The 16,947-nt window shown below is 41.1% G+C and overlaps 1 protein-coding gene across 1 annotated transcript in view; it reads right to left on the bottom strand.

The window, feature by feature from the left end:
* Rubicon (run domain Beclin-1-interacting and cysteine-rich domain-containing protein rubicon) overlaps window positions 1-16,947 on the bottom strand; it is a 289,246-nt gene that overhangs the window by 126,543 nt on the left and 145,756 nt on the right. The window contains exon 13 of the mRNA XM_090376184.1: window positions 15,556-15,688. Within this exon, the coding sequence (XP_090232310.1) occupies window positions 15,556-15,688 (133 nt within the window). The remainder of the gene's footprint in view (window positions 1-15,555; window positions 15,689-16,947) is intronic.

Below are 16,947 nucleotides of genomic sequence, written 5' to 3'. Positions count from 1 at the left end.
GTCTTGTTTGAGATTACAAGAATGCAAAATGGGATGACCTGCGAGATTTCTTTTCTTGTTTTCCTTGATCGGACTACTGTTTCAAAACTTCTGATGTCAACATTTGCTCAGATCATGTCAGTGAAATTATTCTTGTAGGAATGGAATCCTTTATTCCACACTTCACCTTAAAATCTCATCATTTTTCCAAACCTTGGGTTTTCCAATAAATATGCTAACACTGTTCAAGAGAAGAACGTTGCATATTGTAACTGGTTTGTTTCCAATTCTTTGGTTTCATTTTCTGCCTACACTACAGCTCGGAACAATTTTAAAGCAGTTAATAATGAGTTCAAACTAGATTTTGAACAAGATAAGAGTAAAAAACTTGTTTCTTGCCCCAATGGTAGCCAAGCATTCTGGTTTCTTGTCAAAGCTTTTGGCTGCAACTTTTCTCTTCTCTACTCCCACCTCTGTCAAAACCAGACGGTTCTCTTATCACTTCAACCAAGGATAAAGCTGACCTGCTAGCATCATTTTTCTTCCAACTCATGTATAATTCATCTTGGTAAAACACCTCCCATCATTCCCAGCACGCTCCATTCAATGCCTCCTGTAGTTTTCCGTCAAAGGGATGTCAGAAGGATTTTGATGAATCTTGATGCTAAGAAAGCTCCAGGACCTGATGGAATTTCTCCATTTGTTCTCAAAACCTGTGCTCCTGAACTTACTCCTATTCTTTGCCGCCTTTTTTCACTTTCTTATTCCAAAGGTATTTTTCCTTCTGCTTGGAAATTTGCTCATATCCAGCAAGTTCCTAAAAAGGGTGAAAAATCCCTCCCATCCAATTACTTCTACTCTTTCTAAAGTAATGGAGAAATCAATTAACCGCCAACTCTTAAACTATCTAGAAACCTTCAGTCTGATCAATGATCACCAGTATGGATTCCACCAGTGTCGATTCACTAGTGATATTCTGGATTATGTTATTCAATGGAAAAGATGGAAAAGTTCAGTGAAACACAAGCAGTTGCTCTTGACATCTCAAAGGCTTTCGATCATGTTTGGCATAAAGGTCTTCTAAACAAGCTTCCATCTTATGGTTTTCCAACTGTTTTTTGTAACTGGTTATCCAGTTTTCTCTCTGACCGCTAACTAAGGGTGATGGTAGATGGCTGTCTGTCTAACTTCTCCACTAATGTTGGTGTTCCCCAAGGTTCAGTTCTCCCCCCCCACTCTTTTTCTGTTGTATATTAATGACCTTCTTCCATTGACCGGAAATCCTATCCATAGTTTTTCCAATGCTAGCACATTGCAATCAACTTTCCAGTTTGAGAAACCTTGCCCTGCTCATTCAGCTTCACTTCTCGAAGATCTGCTAACAATTCCTTAAATGCCGATCTCCAGGTAATTCACCAGTGGGGCAAAGACAACTTAGTTGATTTCAATCCTTCTAAAACTGAGTCCTGCCTTATATCTCGCAAAAAGGATTCTTCTGCTCCTATGCTTATCTTTGGTGACACTCCGCTTTCTAGGCAAGATGATATCTCTCTTTTGGGGATTACCCTGACTTCTAATCTCTCTTGACACAAGCACATTACAAATTTTGCTTCCTCTGCATCGAAAAAACTTGGTTTTCTCTTCTGCTCTCGGCGTTACTTTTCTTCCAAACAGCAGTTCACTCTGTACAAATCACAAATCCACCCTACCATGGAATACTGTTCCCACGGCGCCTCTGTAGCCAGTAGCCAGGTGGGCAGGAGCAGCAGTGCGTAGCACATGCTTTTTGATTAGACTGGGGTTCGAGCTCGTGACCACCAAATACGGAGGATGTGGAAAGATCAGGGAATGACCAACGCATATCCCCGGAGCAATATGGCCATAGTTGCTAATGCTCCTAAAAAACAACCAAATAACAATAACAACTGTTCCCTACTTCTACTCTTTCACTTTCAAAAATTCCAAATTGGCTTCTATTATTCTTGCTCTCTCTTTCAAAACAGTCCAAAAATGTGGCTTGTTTTTCGACGGTACATTCAAAACAAACATCATAAGTATGGCATCAAGTTATATATGATCGCAACGCCTACTCGCATGGTTATCAAATTTCAAGTATATACTGGTATGTTGGAGATGATTCTGGTGGAAAAGTCATCATGAACTAACTTGATGGGATGTTAGATGTCGGGCATAGCATATTTATGGACAATTATTATAATAGCTACGAACTCGCTAAGTGTCTCGCTAACAGACAAACCCATTATACTGGGACAATCAGAAGTAATAGGAAAACATTTCCGAAAGAGATTCGAGAAAAAAAGCCGAAGAAAGGGGAAACTTTATCAAGGTGTGCCCGTGGTATAATGATTGCTAAGTGGAAGGACAGAAGAGATGTCAGTTACATATCTACAGAATACCAAAATGATATGGTAGAAATGCAGAACAAACGAGGCGAACTGAAATCAAAACTATTGCCTATAATTGAATATAATAGGTTTATGTCAGGCGTTGACAAGCAAGATCAAATGCTTGCCTATTATCCTTGCGAAAGGAAAACCATTAGGTGGCCTACAAAAATATTTATGCATATTTTGCAACTAATAATGATGAATGCACACCACATCTATACTAAATATTCACATAACAAGATGCAACTTTATGACTTCCGTTTATCAGTGATCAGTTCTTTATTGAAACAGCCATCTGATCTTCCTCATACTGTGCATGATGTACCTGAACTGGAACATGTGCTCAAACTGTGGGAAGAAAGAAAAGGTGGAAAGATATTGAGGAAGCAATGCAAACGTTGCTATTCTGAAGAGGAAACGTAAGGATACAATCTATATCTGCAGTGTTTGTGAAGGATCACCCGGCTATTGCTTAGATTGTGCGAACATTATACATAAGTAACATTTTTACACATAGTATTTGTAATCTGTATTGGTTTGGTATGAATTAATACGTATTTCTTAATGTTACCATGTTTTTTGTTTTATTATTTACATACTATATTATTATGTTTTTGTATTACGCGCCAGCGTGTGATGCGGCATTTACAGCCAAATTTGACCAGTTCCTATCACGCACTGGCTCGTGAATCTCAAAGTCTTTTGGAAACTGCATATATGACACTTGAATATTGATAGGGTATACCTAACAATCCCTTATTAGCAATTTCAAGCTTTTTCGTTATGGAAACACAGTCGGCTTCTGGCGACCGTCTCTTCCTTCTATGCCGCTCTATTGACGATAACATGCTGACTCGTGACCGGCAGCAAACGTGTTAAGAGTTGGTGGTTAATTGATTTGATTTCTCCATTACTTTAGAAAGAGAAGAAGTAATTGCAATGGAACGATAATTGGATGGGAGTGATTTTTCACTCTTTTTAGGAACTGGCTAGATATGACCAAATTTCCAAGCAGAAGGAAAAACACTTTTGAAATAAGAAAGTGAAAAAAGGCGGCAAAGAACAGAAGTAAGTTCAGGAGAACAGGTTTTGAGAACAAGAGGAGAAATACCATCAGGACCTGGAGCTTTCTTAGCATCAAGATTCGTCAAAATCCTTCTGACATCCCTTTGACGGAGAACTACAGGAGGCATTGAATGGAGCGTGCCGGGAATGGTGGGAGGTGTTTTACCAAGATAGATTATACATGAGTTGGAAGAAAAATGATGCTAGCAGGTCACCTTTATCCTTGGCTGAAGTGACAATAGAACCATTTAGTTTTGACAGAGGTGGGAGCAGAGATGGGCAAAAGTTGTGACCAATAGCTTTGGCTAGAGACCAGAATGCTCGGCTACCATTAGAGCAAGAAGTAAGTTTTCTACTCTTAGCCTGTTCAAAATCTAGTTTTGACTGATTAATAACTGCTTTACAATTGTTGCAAGTTCTGGTGTAGGCAGAAAATGAAACTGAAGAATTGGAAACAAGCCAATTATGATATGTAACATTTTTTTCTTGAACAGCCTTAGCACATTTATTGGAAAAATGACAAGATTTTAAAGTGGAGTGTGGAATAAAGGATTCCATTCCTACAGAATAATTTCACTGGCAGATCTGAGCAAATATTGACATCAGAAGTTTTGAAACAGTAGTCTGACCAAGGAAACGAAGAAAGAAATCTTGCAGATCATCACATTTTGCATTCTTGTAATCTCAAACAAGACAAGGTTGGAAATAGCCATGAGATAAAGGTTCCACTGGAGAAGAGACAATCACCAAGTTGTGCCTAAAGAACCACTCACTTCAACTGTGTATTTAGAAGGGTTTTTGTGAGAAAAAGATCAAGCATGTTAGCTGTATGGTTACGATTGTCCGGTATTCTAGTAGGTAAATGAATAATCTGTGCAAGGTCATTTGAAATTGCAAAAGCCTCAGCATCTTGACCAGCCAAGTCTGTGTGACTAGAAAATGGAAGCCAGCTGGAATTGTGAACATTAAAATCACCAAGGAAAATTACCTCACTGTTAGGAAAGTTGGACTGGAGAAAGTCAAGTTGCAAAGAGATGAAGTCAAAGAATTCCAAGTGATTAGTGGAGTTGGGAGAATAGAGACAACAGATAAATTTGACAGAATGAGGTAGAGAGATTTTAAGCCAGAGAAGATTGGAAAGAGGAGATTCAAAATTACCAAGTCTATGACAGGGAATATCGGGGACATATGCACATGTACTACCTTTGAGGCAAAAGGAATCGTACAGTGAATAATTTGGGCAACTGAGATGAGCAGTGGTCGAATCAACTGATAACTAAAATTCTGTCAGAAAAAGTAAAATATCCTGTAACTAGAAAGAATATCTTGTAACATGTAACATCTGTAAAATCCTGTGGTGTTGAAACCAAAAATTAAACATGTATTATCTTATGTTTAATAAAACCACCCTTAGCAAAGGTTTCACAGTTTTTTGCTAAGCTAGTGCTACCATAGTCAGTGGCAGATCTTAACAGAAAATGTACATTATCTTGAAAACTGTTCATTTGCAGCCCAATGTTCACTGGGACGTTTTTGCTTATTTTAGTTTGTACTTTTCACCTTTAAATTATTGACCATCATTTTAAAACAACCTGTATAACATACATGAAAAATCCTTGTCCCCATTCTTTGCTCTCTTAGCCAATGCTTTCTCATATGAAATATTGGCCTACATGATCTTATTTGTGATACTATTGAAGATCAATTTGTACCTGTTGTAGGCTTTGGTATTTTTTCATTGCTCTGTAACCATCCCGTGCTATCTTTTCTGCTCTATTTGACTACCCAGCTTTGCAGTCATTCATTTTGGCATCCTCGTCCTGCAATATTTTGTTAAAGGTATGTATGAGTTCGTGGGTTCTGTGATTTTTGTTTTAAAGGTATTTCATAATTCAAATGTATTCACCATCCTATGGCAATCTGTCTAGCTCACAGATGCTATATAGCACCTTAAACTGTCAAAGTCCCCTCTTATGAAGTTAAAAACCCATGCCTTTACCTACTGCAACATCTTTCTTTATCTTCCAACTGACAATTGCATGATCAGTTCCTGACAATGGTTCCTGTACTTTAAGCCCTGTGATGTCATCTGATTTGAATATTCTTCTCATCATCTGATAATGATGAGGTAAAGAATATTCTTACCCCTAGTGCTTTCTCTAACATGCTGGTACAAATAATAATCATCTAGTTTATTTAAAAAAAAGTTTCCTTTATCATGAGTTTCCCTCCCACTTATTCCAATCAATCTGGGGCAGATTAAAGTCACCCATAATAAGACGCTTACGCTTGTTTGCCCATTCTATCTGCACGTAAAGAAACTCGTCATATTTTTCACAATCTGGTGTATAGATTACTCCCATTCTAATTGTTCCTTTGCTTCCAACTATCTCACACCACACATATTCACACACCTCCAGGTGGCGCCTATTAGTATACCGTGTGTGTTTAGCGCTCTTAATAAACAGTAACTTAAGTGAATTATATTAAATGCTCAACCATTCAAGTGATCCAGTAACCATCGATGAACGCCCGTCTACTCGTGTATGAAGTTTCAGCTGCGTTGCTCCAGCAAAAGTTAAGTATTTTGTATATTTCTCCTTTTGGCTTGGGACAGACAATGCACTTCTTCAAGATGGACGCTAGCTTGTAGTTATTCTTGTACTGTATAGCATAATTTGCAGTTAGTGGACACTAGCTTTGCTGACCAATAACATTTTCCCTTCGCTCTCTCTCCGTTTCGTGTCACCTCCCTGCCTGCGGCAATACCCTACAGCAGGAGGTCCCGTTCACAATTGGAGAAAGCTTTGTTTTGCTGCAGTGACTAACAGGCTTAAGTTTTGTGTGACTACCAAATCGTAGTCTTCACGTACAGTTGTTTTGTTTATTATGGAAGGGGCGAATAGTTTTAAAAATGCAAATATCTGCAGAATTTGCAAAAAAGAAACCAACGAAGAAAACAAAGGTGCATACATCAAATGCTCCAAATGCAAATTCCAAATTTGCCAGAGCTGCTCGGGTCTCTCTTATATAAGCCTGAAAAAATTATCAAGCGCAGCTCGCGCGAAATTCATTGCATGCTGCTGCCGAGAAAAAAAGCCGGCGAATGGGCAAGGGATCCCTTCCCACTCAGCCGTGGATTCCCCTCCCAAACTGCTGCTTGACTCCCACTTGACGCCACCTTGTCCACTGCAGAATAGTAGAAGGCGTCATGTCAGTAACAGCCAGGTGTATTCCACCGAGCTCGATAAACGAAGCCATTCTGAAGCTGTTACTAACCTAGGAGAACTTACTAATAATCCCTTGACAAGACAGAGAAACAGCAGCCCTTGTGCTACTCAACCGGACCAGTCCTTCACGGGTGAATTGGACTTTATCATGTCCACACCAGTGGCTGCGTCCATCCTGGAGTCCCTTGCTAATGCTCCACCTGCATCAACTCCAGTTTTTCAGCTCCCACCCGCAACACCAGCTCACTCGACTACTGCAGCTATCTCCTCTAGCTTAAAAACTGCCACTCCAGTTCTCCGTGTCCCGTCTGCTGCAAATGAATCCTTGGACGGATATGTGCAGGCCTCCCCTGCTACTCCAGCTCACCCTCTCCCAGCTCCCACTACTGACAAAAATACTGTGTTGGATCAGGTCTCGATACTTCGAACCAAGCTGGAAAATATAATGAAAGACAACTACAATAGGATCACTACGGCCGTCAGAGGAGACATAGTAATCCTTTGGAACAAACTGGAAACCATCGCAATGAACGAACACCTCCAACAAGAAAGGGCGAAAGCTAAGCTTGAAGCTTTCATGGAAGGGAGAGAAAAGCAAATGCCACAGCGCTCTCTCTCTTACTCTGCTGCGCTGAGGACACCCGCCGCTCCCTCTCCCTCGGCAGATGTAGCGCAAACAAAAAAGAAACTACCTGTCCAGCGGCCAAATTTGATCATCCTAAGACCGAAGGAGAGTGAACCAGCAACCACCAGTGAGGAAATTAAAACTAAAGTAATGGAATCAATGAAAGACGACTTCAAGACAACACGAATCAAGTCAATAAGGAAGATTAGAAGTACGGGAATAGCGATAGAAACTGAGACGAGAGAAGAAATACAAGGAATAATAGGGAATCCTAAAATCGCGACTTTAGGCTTAACTGCAGAGCTGCCAAAGAGAAGGGGACCAACTGCCATTATTTTTGACGTTGGAAAAAATATTACCCCACAACAACTAACAGAGGAAATCTTTACAAGGAACCTTCGGGATCGGCTCCCCGACCAAAACCCGCAAAGGTCAGTAATTCCAAAATATGCGACCAAGCCTAAAGACAGAAACGCCAATAACTGGATTGTGGAGTTCTCCCCGGAGGCCTGGCAAGCGATAAAAACCCAAACGAGAATATACATCGAGTGGAGCTGTCACCGCTTCAGGGAACATGTGATCGTTCCCAAATGCTTTAAATGCTGCAGGTTCGGCCACACTTCCCACACCTGTGTTCAAACAACAACAACATGCGGCCACTGCTCCGACAAAGGGCACAACTTTAATAGCTGCCCAAACAAGTCCAAAGAACCCGTCTGTGCGAACTGCAAGGCAGCGAAAATGAATAGCAATCATTCCATAAGAGATCCTAAGTGCCCGTCGTATATAAAAGCCAAGAGTATGTACCAGAGCAGGACCGATTATGGGAACTAGGCCAAAACAATTCAATACCACGGAAATCAAAATCTTTCAGCACAACGCACAGCGGGCCAGAGCAGTGGCTGACCAGCTCAGAGTGAAGGCCGACGAGGAAAATGCCGATATAATTATTGTCCAAGAGCCATATTCCAACGCAAAAAAGGTAAAGGGGTACCCTTTGACTTACAAGACCATTCAGTGTGATGAAGACACTCCCTGGGCGGCGGTGCTCATCAGGAATCCTAATATAACAGCCACCAAAGTGACACAGTTATGTACGACCTGGGCAGCTTGCGCCCACGTAATCACACCCATAGGTTCCTTCTATGTGGTCTCCTTATATTGTAGACCGGGGGTAGAAATCACTTTTGCCATAAACTACCTTCAACACCTCTTGGATGTCCTTCCAAACCAGAAAATCATCGTCGGAGCAGATGTCAATTGCCGCTCGCCTGCCTGGCATAGTGCAACCGAAGATAGAAGAGGAACAAATAATGGCCAGCTCTTGGAAAACTTCCTTGCGGGGTCACCCCTAGCCATACTCAACCAGCCGCACCAACTCCCCACCTTTTGCAATACACTGTGGGAAGCAACAATTGATATCTCACTTGCGTCCACCAACACGGCCGCCCACGTCTCTGACTGGAGGGTAGAAAACTCCTGGACAACCTCCGATCACCGTGTCATCACGCTGAAAATCTCTAGGACACTAACCAGAACTCAGATTCCAAGACAACTGGACAACCGATATGCAATAAACAAGGCAGACTGGAATCTGTTTGCTGAGAAGCTCCTCACAGCAGTAAATGCTGGAGAGCAGGACCTGATGCTGGAAGAGGATCCGGACCTCCTTCAACGAAAGATTACGGAACTCATCACCAAAGTCAGCAAGATAGCAATTAAGAAGAAAATTCCATCCCCAGGGGCAGTGCCTTGGTGGAATCGGGATCTGCAGTCACTGCGGAAGGAGGTCATCATGCGCAGGAAAGAATTTCAAAGAGCCCGGCGCTCTTGGCCAGAAGCTGAAGTAGAAGTCATGAGACAGCGCTACAAGGCTGCCAGAAACTTGTATACGGACTCGATCAGAAGAAGCAAACGAAACTCCTGGGAGCAACTCGTCTCCAACATGGGAAACACAGATCCCTGGGGGGTGGTATATAAAGTTACCACCAACAAACTCCCCAGGGGGGAAATCCTTACTACTACCAGAACACCGCAGGGACTGCTTACAACATCGTGGGAGCAGTCGATTGAAAACATCCTCAACTCGATCTTCAAGGAGCAGGTTTACCCGCAGTCCCAAGCACAATGCAGGCTTTGTAAAGAAAACGATGACTACGCCACTGACAACCAGGAACAGCCGTTCACACAGGAAGAGCTTCAGAGCGCTGCTGCGCAGATAAAAACTAGAAAATGCCCGGGCAAGGATATGCTTGAACCGGAAATCATTAAGCGTGTTGTGGATTTAACACCAGGACTCCTACTTCGACTCTATAACTGTTGTCTGAAACAGGGGTACTTCCCCAAGGACTGGAAAATTGCCAATACAAAATTAATCCTAAAAAATCCTAACAGAAACCCAACTCTTCTGACCTCCTATCGGCCCATTGCTTTGCTGTCGGTCTTGAGCAAGCTCTATGAAAGACTTTTATACAAGCGGATTCAACAGTATTACTCCATAGCAAACCTAGAGGCAGCAAACCAATATGGCTTCAGGCCGGGACTGTCAACAATCGAAGCCATCAGGAACCTTATAAATACTGCCAATTCATGCCAAAGTAAATATTTCCTGGTGATCGCTGTGGATTTTGCTAGGGCGTTTGACTCTCTCTGGTGGCCAAGCGTCCTTGGCAGACTCCGCAAAGCTCATACGCCCATAAACCTTTACAATACTATCAAAGCTTACCTGTCCCAAAGAAGAATTGAAGTCATAGCGCCCTTCCAAAGGATAACAAGAAATATCCATAGAGGATGCCCGCAGGGGTCCGTTCTTGGCCCCCTGCTTTGGAATATAGTCTTCGACGACTTCCTTGACACCAACTTGGGGGAAGTAAAGTGTCAAGCCTTCGCAGATGACCTTGCACTGATGGTGGCTGCAGACTCCAGGGCCCAACTGGAGATACAGGCAAACCATGCCCTAGAGATCCTACAACAATGGGCGGAAGAAAACTTCCTACAAATTGAACCGACAAAAACAACGTCGATCCTTCTCAAAGGATCATTAAATATCAGAAGACCCCCGCAAATTAAAATAAAAGGAAAAACGATAAAGTTTACCACCCAAATGAAATATCTAGGTGTCATCCTTGACAACAATCTCTCCTTCCAACCTCATCTCAAGCAACTAAGAATAAAAATTAGAAACTACTCTGCACTGGTAGCCCGTGTTACAAGGCGTGACTGGGGCCTGAAAAAGCGAACACTCTCTCTCTACTATAAGGCTACATTTATACCAGCAATCTCATATGCTGCTCCAATCTGGTTCCACAAGACAGCCATGGCCGTAAATAAAAGAATTCTTGATTCAATCCAGAGATCAATCCTTCTAACAATAACCCGCGCATGCAGGACTGTCAGTACGCATGCGCTCCAGGTGCTGGCGGGGGTTCTCCCGCTGGACCTGGAGATTGTCAGGTGTGGCCTGTCATACTACCTATCTAAAGGGATGCCCGTCACATTCATGGGGTACACCATCGAACTTACAAATGACAGAAAGACAGAAAAAACCCGATTATTAGGGCATCTAAAGCAAGAGTGGCAAACCCGCTGGACAAACAGTACCAAAGGAGAAGTGACAAGGAAATTTTTTCCGGAAATACACAAAGCGTACCCTAAATCACCGCCTTGGCTCCACCCAGGACTGCACTCCACTTACCTCCTGACGGGTCACGGCCCTTTCAATGAAAAACTTGCAGCCTTTCGGCTTGTGGAGGACCCACATTGTCCATGTGGGGAACGCGAGAGCTGGCAACATTTGATGCACCAATGTCCACTGTACGACGACCTACGCGGAATCTTAATCACCAGACTAACTTACTTACCTCAGGACCAGGAACACCATCTCCTGGACAGCTTCGATGAATATAGTGCGCTCGCCAAATTTGCACAAGACTTATTTGCAAGAAGGAGAACACAAATTGCAATCAATAATGCACGCCATTAGCCCAGGGCTCCCTGCAGATGAGCATCCAAACTGAACCAGACTATGGCTGTTATGGTGGGACCTCACTCTCCCTGTCTCCTAGGATTGAACATCCATTGCAAATGATAGACGATCCGTCACCATCTATGCGGACTCCTACTAGACAATGATCTCTCTCTCTGGACGGGACTCTTCCTCCATGTGCGACGCAACGACTGGACCACATGACCACAGCAGCTCTGCTTCAGCACGTCGCCTGGCGTTCTAAACTGGGCACCTTTGCCCAGTTCACTTTTAAAACCCCATCCCTAGGCAGGGAAGGGGAAGAGATAGGCCTCTGTCCCCCCCCCCCTTTCCTCCCTGGTGGGGCTTGCTCCACTGACACTCCTGGGATCGCCTTCTCTTTCGTTCCCATACTTCTATCTGTTCCCCCCAATCTTCAGTCTTCCCCCACTATACCTTTATCAACCGACCGTGAATGTCCCACTGCATGCTGCTAAATTTCAATGTAAAAAATTAACCTAACCTTCATTTAAAACCTATCTCGGCCTTACCTAAACCTCTAGCGTCTACCCCATTTTTTTTTTTTTTTTTTTTTTTTTTACATAGGTCCTAGCCACTGAAATCTCAGGAAATTAGGTGGCAGGGCCTGCCAGAGTAAATAATTGTAAAACTGGTGTACCTGGTCTGCCTCCACGGGGCCAAGTGTGGGCAACGTTGGGCCTCAGTAGGGGTCCAGCGGCTAAATGACCAGATGAACAACGGTACACAACAGTACACATGTACAATATCCACACACTTTTAAATCTCTGGCCTCAACAGTGTTCTGTTTCACATGACAATGTATACTACGCGGAGATGGGGGAAAACCCCTGGTGCCGTTTGACACGAATACACTTTACACTTTACACTTACCACACATATTCTATGCTGGCAGACGTAACTTCAGACTTAGCAAAATCTCTTGGCACTCAGGCTGCTTTTGATAAGAAGCATGACCCGTCCACCCCTTTCATCTCCCTTAAATATATTATACTTACTGTAGTGGAACTCATCATCACCAATTTCTGAGTGGCATTATATTTATGTTAGCCCTATTATATACAACCTCAGGGGCTCACATCTGGTGAGCATGCGCTTGGCACACCCAGGGTCCTGAGCTGGATATCATCATTCTTCTCTTTCTTGGAGATTCCCTTCTCTCTCTCTCTCTCTCTCTCTCTCACACACACTCTTTCAGGGTAACTCGGAAATTTTTTTTGGCCAGTGCAGCACAAGCCTCAGGCTTCCTTGCACTGTATGGCTAATAATATCAGCATTAGTTGTCCTAACCAGGAGTTCAAATTCAGGCATTTTATTGGCAATATTCCTAACATTACTGTAGACACAATTGAGTCTAAGTAATCTTCTATAGTTTACCACCCAGACACACCCCTTGAAGTTATTTAGTTTTGTATCCCTTTATCTTTCCCTTCATTTGAAACATTGTTACTCTCAGAACACCTTATCAACAAACAAGGATTCATGAGGTGAGTGCAAGCATTACTTTGGCTCATATCATCAAATAAATGCAGATTAAATTATCCCCCCCCCCAACTAGCAGTTTCCCTGAACCCTTAGGGTATCCTCAATGATACTTGAAAAATTCTTGCATCCACCTTTGTTCAAATTAATATCATCTCTACAAAACAGATTCCTTCTACCTGTAAATGCGGGCCATGCTGATAAAAATTTTCCACCTTGAGCATTGCAGATTCCCTCAAGTTTATCCACAAGGCTTTCAGCATGTAATCCTTCCTATCATGTCTGGGCAGAATTGTAGACAAATACACATTCTGATCTAACTCGCAACATTTTTTCAGAATAGCCCTATATTTATCCAACAGATGGTCAAATTGTGCACGTTTAATTAGTCTCCACATGAATAATGATTCTCTCTCTCTCTTTACCTCCCTTAAAATCTGACAATCTGCTGGCAACATCATCAATTTTTGCTCCTGGCAAGCACACTAGTTCTGGACCACCTAACTTTATTTAAAAAAAAAAAAAAAAAAAATGCTACCCATTTCCCTGACAATAGTCTGCCAATTAAACTAGACCACTTTCAACCAGAGCAGTCTGCACTTGACTATTCTTTTCTGGGAATCCATCGAGGGTGCATCACTTGACATCTCAGGAGATACGTAAGTCCACGACGAGCTCCCAGCTATATTTGTTTCTCGTTCCTCTCCAACAGATAAGTGCTGGCTATTAGCAATGAATACGGTGCCCGATTATAATCAAGCACTGCCACTGTTACGTGTAAATTTCAAGCATGTTTTAAAAAGAGGCCACCAAGCAGACCTACATTTCCACAATGGTATGGAAAATTCATAAACGAAAGTTAATAAAACTTCCTTAAGCTAGCTTCACTGCACTCTCACTGACTTTTGTTTGGCTACTACATCAGTGGCAGGCATGAAGGTGTCTACAAGTATATGAAGGTATATCAGGCTTAATGTCCAAGTTTGCAGGATTGTTAATGACAATAATGACAGTATGCTACTGTAACAGGATCTAGAAAACTTGGGCAGATGGGCTGAGATTTGGCAACTGAAGTTTAACATTGACAAATGCAAAGTACTACACATGGGTAGCAGTAACCCAAGAGAAACAAACCAACTGTGTGGTACTACCCTCAAGGTGGTAGAGAATGAAAAAGACCTGGGGGTAATTGTGCAGTCAAATATGAAGTTTTCTGATCAGTGCAAACAGGCAGCCAGAGCAGGTCATCGAACCTTGTCAGTGATAAACAGGAATTTTGCTAGTAGAGAAAAGGAGGTGATTATCCCTTTGTATAAGGCAATGGTCAGGTCACACCTTGAGTACTGCATACAGGTCTGGAGGCCTCATTTTAAGAACTATGTAGAGCTACTGGAATGATTACAGAGAAGGACAATGAGACTGGTGAATGGCACAAAAGGTTGCACTTACCAAGAAAGGCTTAAGTTCTGCAAATTGCAGAGTCTGCAGACTAGGCACCTACAAGGTGATCTGACTGGGCTATATAAGGCCTTGAATAGTTTGAGCAGGCTCAATGCTGACAGGATTCTTCTTTTTGCTCAGATTACGAACCTGAGTAGCATAAATTCAAATTGAGGAAAAAAAGTTGTAGAATAGATGTGCGGAAATTTGCCTTTAGCCAGCGGGTAGTTGATTGCTGGAACAAACTTCCATCTGTCATGTAAGTTTATAGCTTAAATAACTTCAAGAACTGGACAAACTTGTAAAGCAAATAGATGTATGAAATGGGATTTTTTTTTTTTTTTTTTTTGTGGCTGATGTTGTATAAGCTTGCTTTCTTGCACCATATGCCTCTACTAATGTTAACGTTTGCACAAACAGGTGTCCTCTATGAATTTTCCAAACTATTGCAGAACTGGAGGTCTACTTGGTGGCTTCTTTTTAAAAGGGTGTTCGAAATTTAAGCATAACAGCAAGGGTAGACTGCATCTCATTGAACCATAGTAAGCAAAGCACTTTCGTGGGGCTGGTAGATTTTGCACAATTAGTTTTGTGATTACGCAGCCATCTACTGCAGCACACATATTTTACAGTTAGTAAATAAAAGATATTCCCATGATTTTTATGTTTGTTTTGCAAAGGAGGTTTGTGAACACCCTCTATAATTAATGTATATCACAAAATGCAATGGAAAAATCATGTAGGTTATTATAAAATCCAGTAAATGTATTTTAAGGTTATATTAAAGTAATTTTCTTCATTTTTTTAATTAAAGGAGTATAAGCTATTGAATATTTATGCATTCCACAAACTTTCCCATTATTATTTAAAAACACAGGAAAAAAAAAACAAAAAAAACAATACACCTTCATAAAGTGCATAACAAAAAGATAAAATAAATGATTAATCACTAGCCTAATAACTAAAAATATTGTCCAGGACTTCACAGTATTTCATAACTGAAATAATAATTACTCTAATTACACTGGCGCCTCCGTAGCCAGGTGGGCAGGAGGAGCAGTGCGTAGCACACGCTTCTTGGTTAGACTGGGGTTCGAGGCAGTGACCACCAAATAAGGAGGATGCAGAAAGGTCAGGGAATGACCACCGCATATCGCTGGAGCAATATGGCCTTAGTTGCTAATGCTTCAAATAACAAACTCTAATTACAAAATAATTGAATATTACTCATTGCCTTTTCATGTACTGGATAACTGTTTAATATATTCAGAAAAGTATGCAAACCAGAAATTGTCCACGAACTGTCCAAATATTTTCCCTTACCCTTTGAGGAGCATCCTGTTCTGAGACCAGCCATTCCAATTCAGAAGCTTTTGGAAGTTGTTTCTCTGAAAATTTTTTTAAAAGACAAAGAGCTACTGCTTCAGCTGATAAATTATTACACTGATCTGATGAGCTAAAAAAAAAAAAAAAAAAAAAACACCATTATATATATATATATATATAAATAAAATAAATTTAATATTACAGATGCACCAGAGTGCGCAAAGCAGCAGCAAAGGATGCATAAGTACATATATCTATGTATTAATAAATGTGAAAGTTGGAGTGAAGTATGTACAATGTATGGACCTTGTCCATACTTTGTGAGAGGTATAACACTTTCGATTCTACTCAATTTATTATTAAATTTCTTCCCTTTCACATTAATGACAAGTATAGAAATGCAATCCTTGATGCATGATCAGGTGTAGTCCCCTGAAGAAATACCTGATCATGTATCAATATTTACTTTTGCTAACATCAGACTTTATTGCATATCTGCTCTACACCCTTTTGAATATAGCTAAATTTATCCACCCTTATCTGATGCTAGCTCCCATTACTTTTATTTATTTGTCACTTTAATTTATTTATCATTTTTACTTTACAGGTCACTTCTCTCTAATTGGCTTTATAATTCAGCCTATAATTTTACCTAATTCATCATAACTTATAGGATATTCACATTCTTTTCCCTTTTAACACCTACATTTGCTCATATTTCTGCTATCCTTTTCCTTCTAGCTTTTTGCATCTTGTGTAACTTTCACTCACATCTTCACTCCAACTTTCACATTTATTGATACATATTTATAAGATATAATAATATAAATATTTATAAGATTCCGAACACACACGGTCTGTTAGTCTCATTCCACCCTGTGAACACGACACTTGTCGAAAAGTTTTAGTCCGCTTAAGGGAGGAATTTTTAGTGCATTTTAAATTTATTGTTTTGTCGTACTTTTATCTCAATTTAATAGTATTTCTTTCGTATTTCAAATTCGCGTTTATGACAAAATGTCTTCCTTCACTAAAGGTTGCATGGGGGTTTTGATATTTCTGGGGTCGGGTTTGGGTTCACCACTGTGATCCTGGAGTATTGGACTGCCTGCGTGTCAACAGTGAGGAACACATTGAGTTTTAAATTATGTAATCTGGTTTTAATGTATCATTTCATAATTTATTCGCATAAGGAGAATTGGTAAAGAAGAAATCCTACTGACTGAATAAAAGGTAACTCCTTGTGTATTTCTAACACACACACACACACACACACACACACACACACACACACACACACACACACACACACACACACACACACACACACACACACACACACACACAAATAAAAAAATGAAAATAATAAGAAAAGGGAGAGAAAAAAGA

This window comes from Mastigoproctus giganteus, chromosome 6, assembly GCF_048544385.1.
Source record: "Mastigoproctus giganteus isolate SK-2022 chromosome 6, ASM4854438v1, whole genome shotgun sequence".
NCBI classification, from domain to species: Eukaryota; Metazoa; Arthropoda; class Arachnida; order Uropygi; family Thelyphonidae; genus Mastigoproctus; species Mastigoproctus giganteus.
This window is presented reverse-complemented; position numbering and strand designations above follow the sequence as displayed.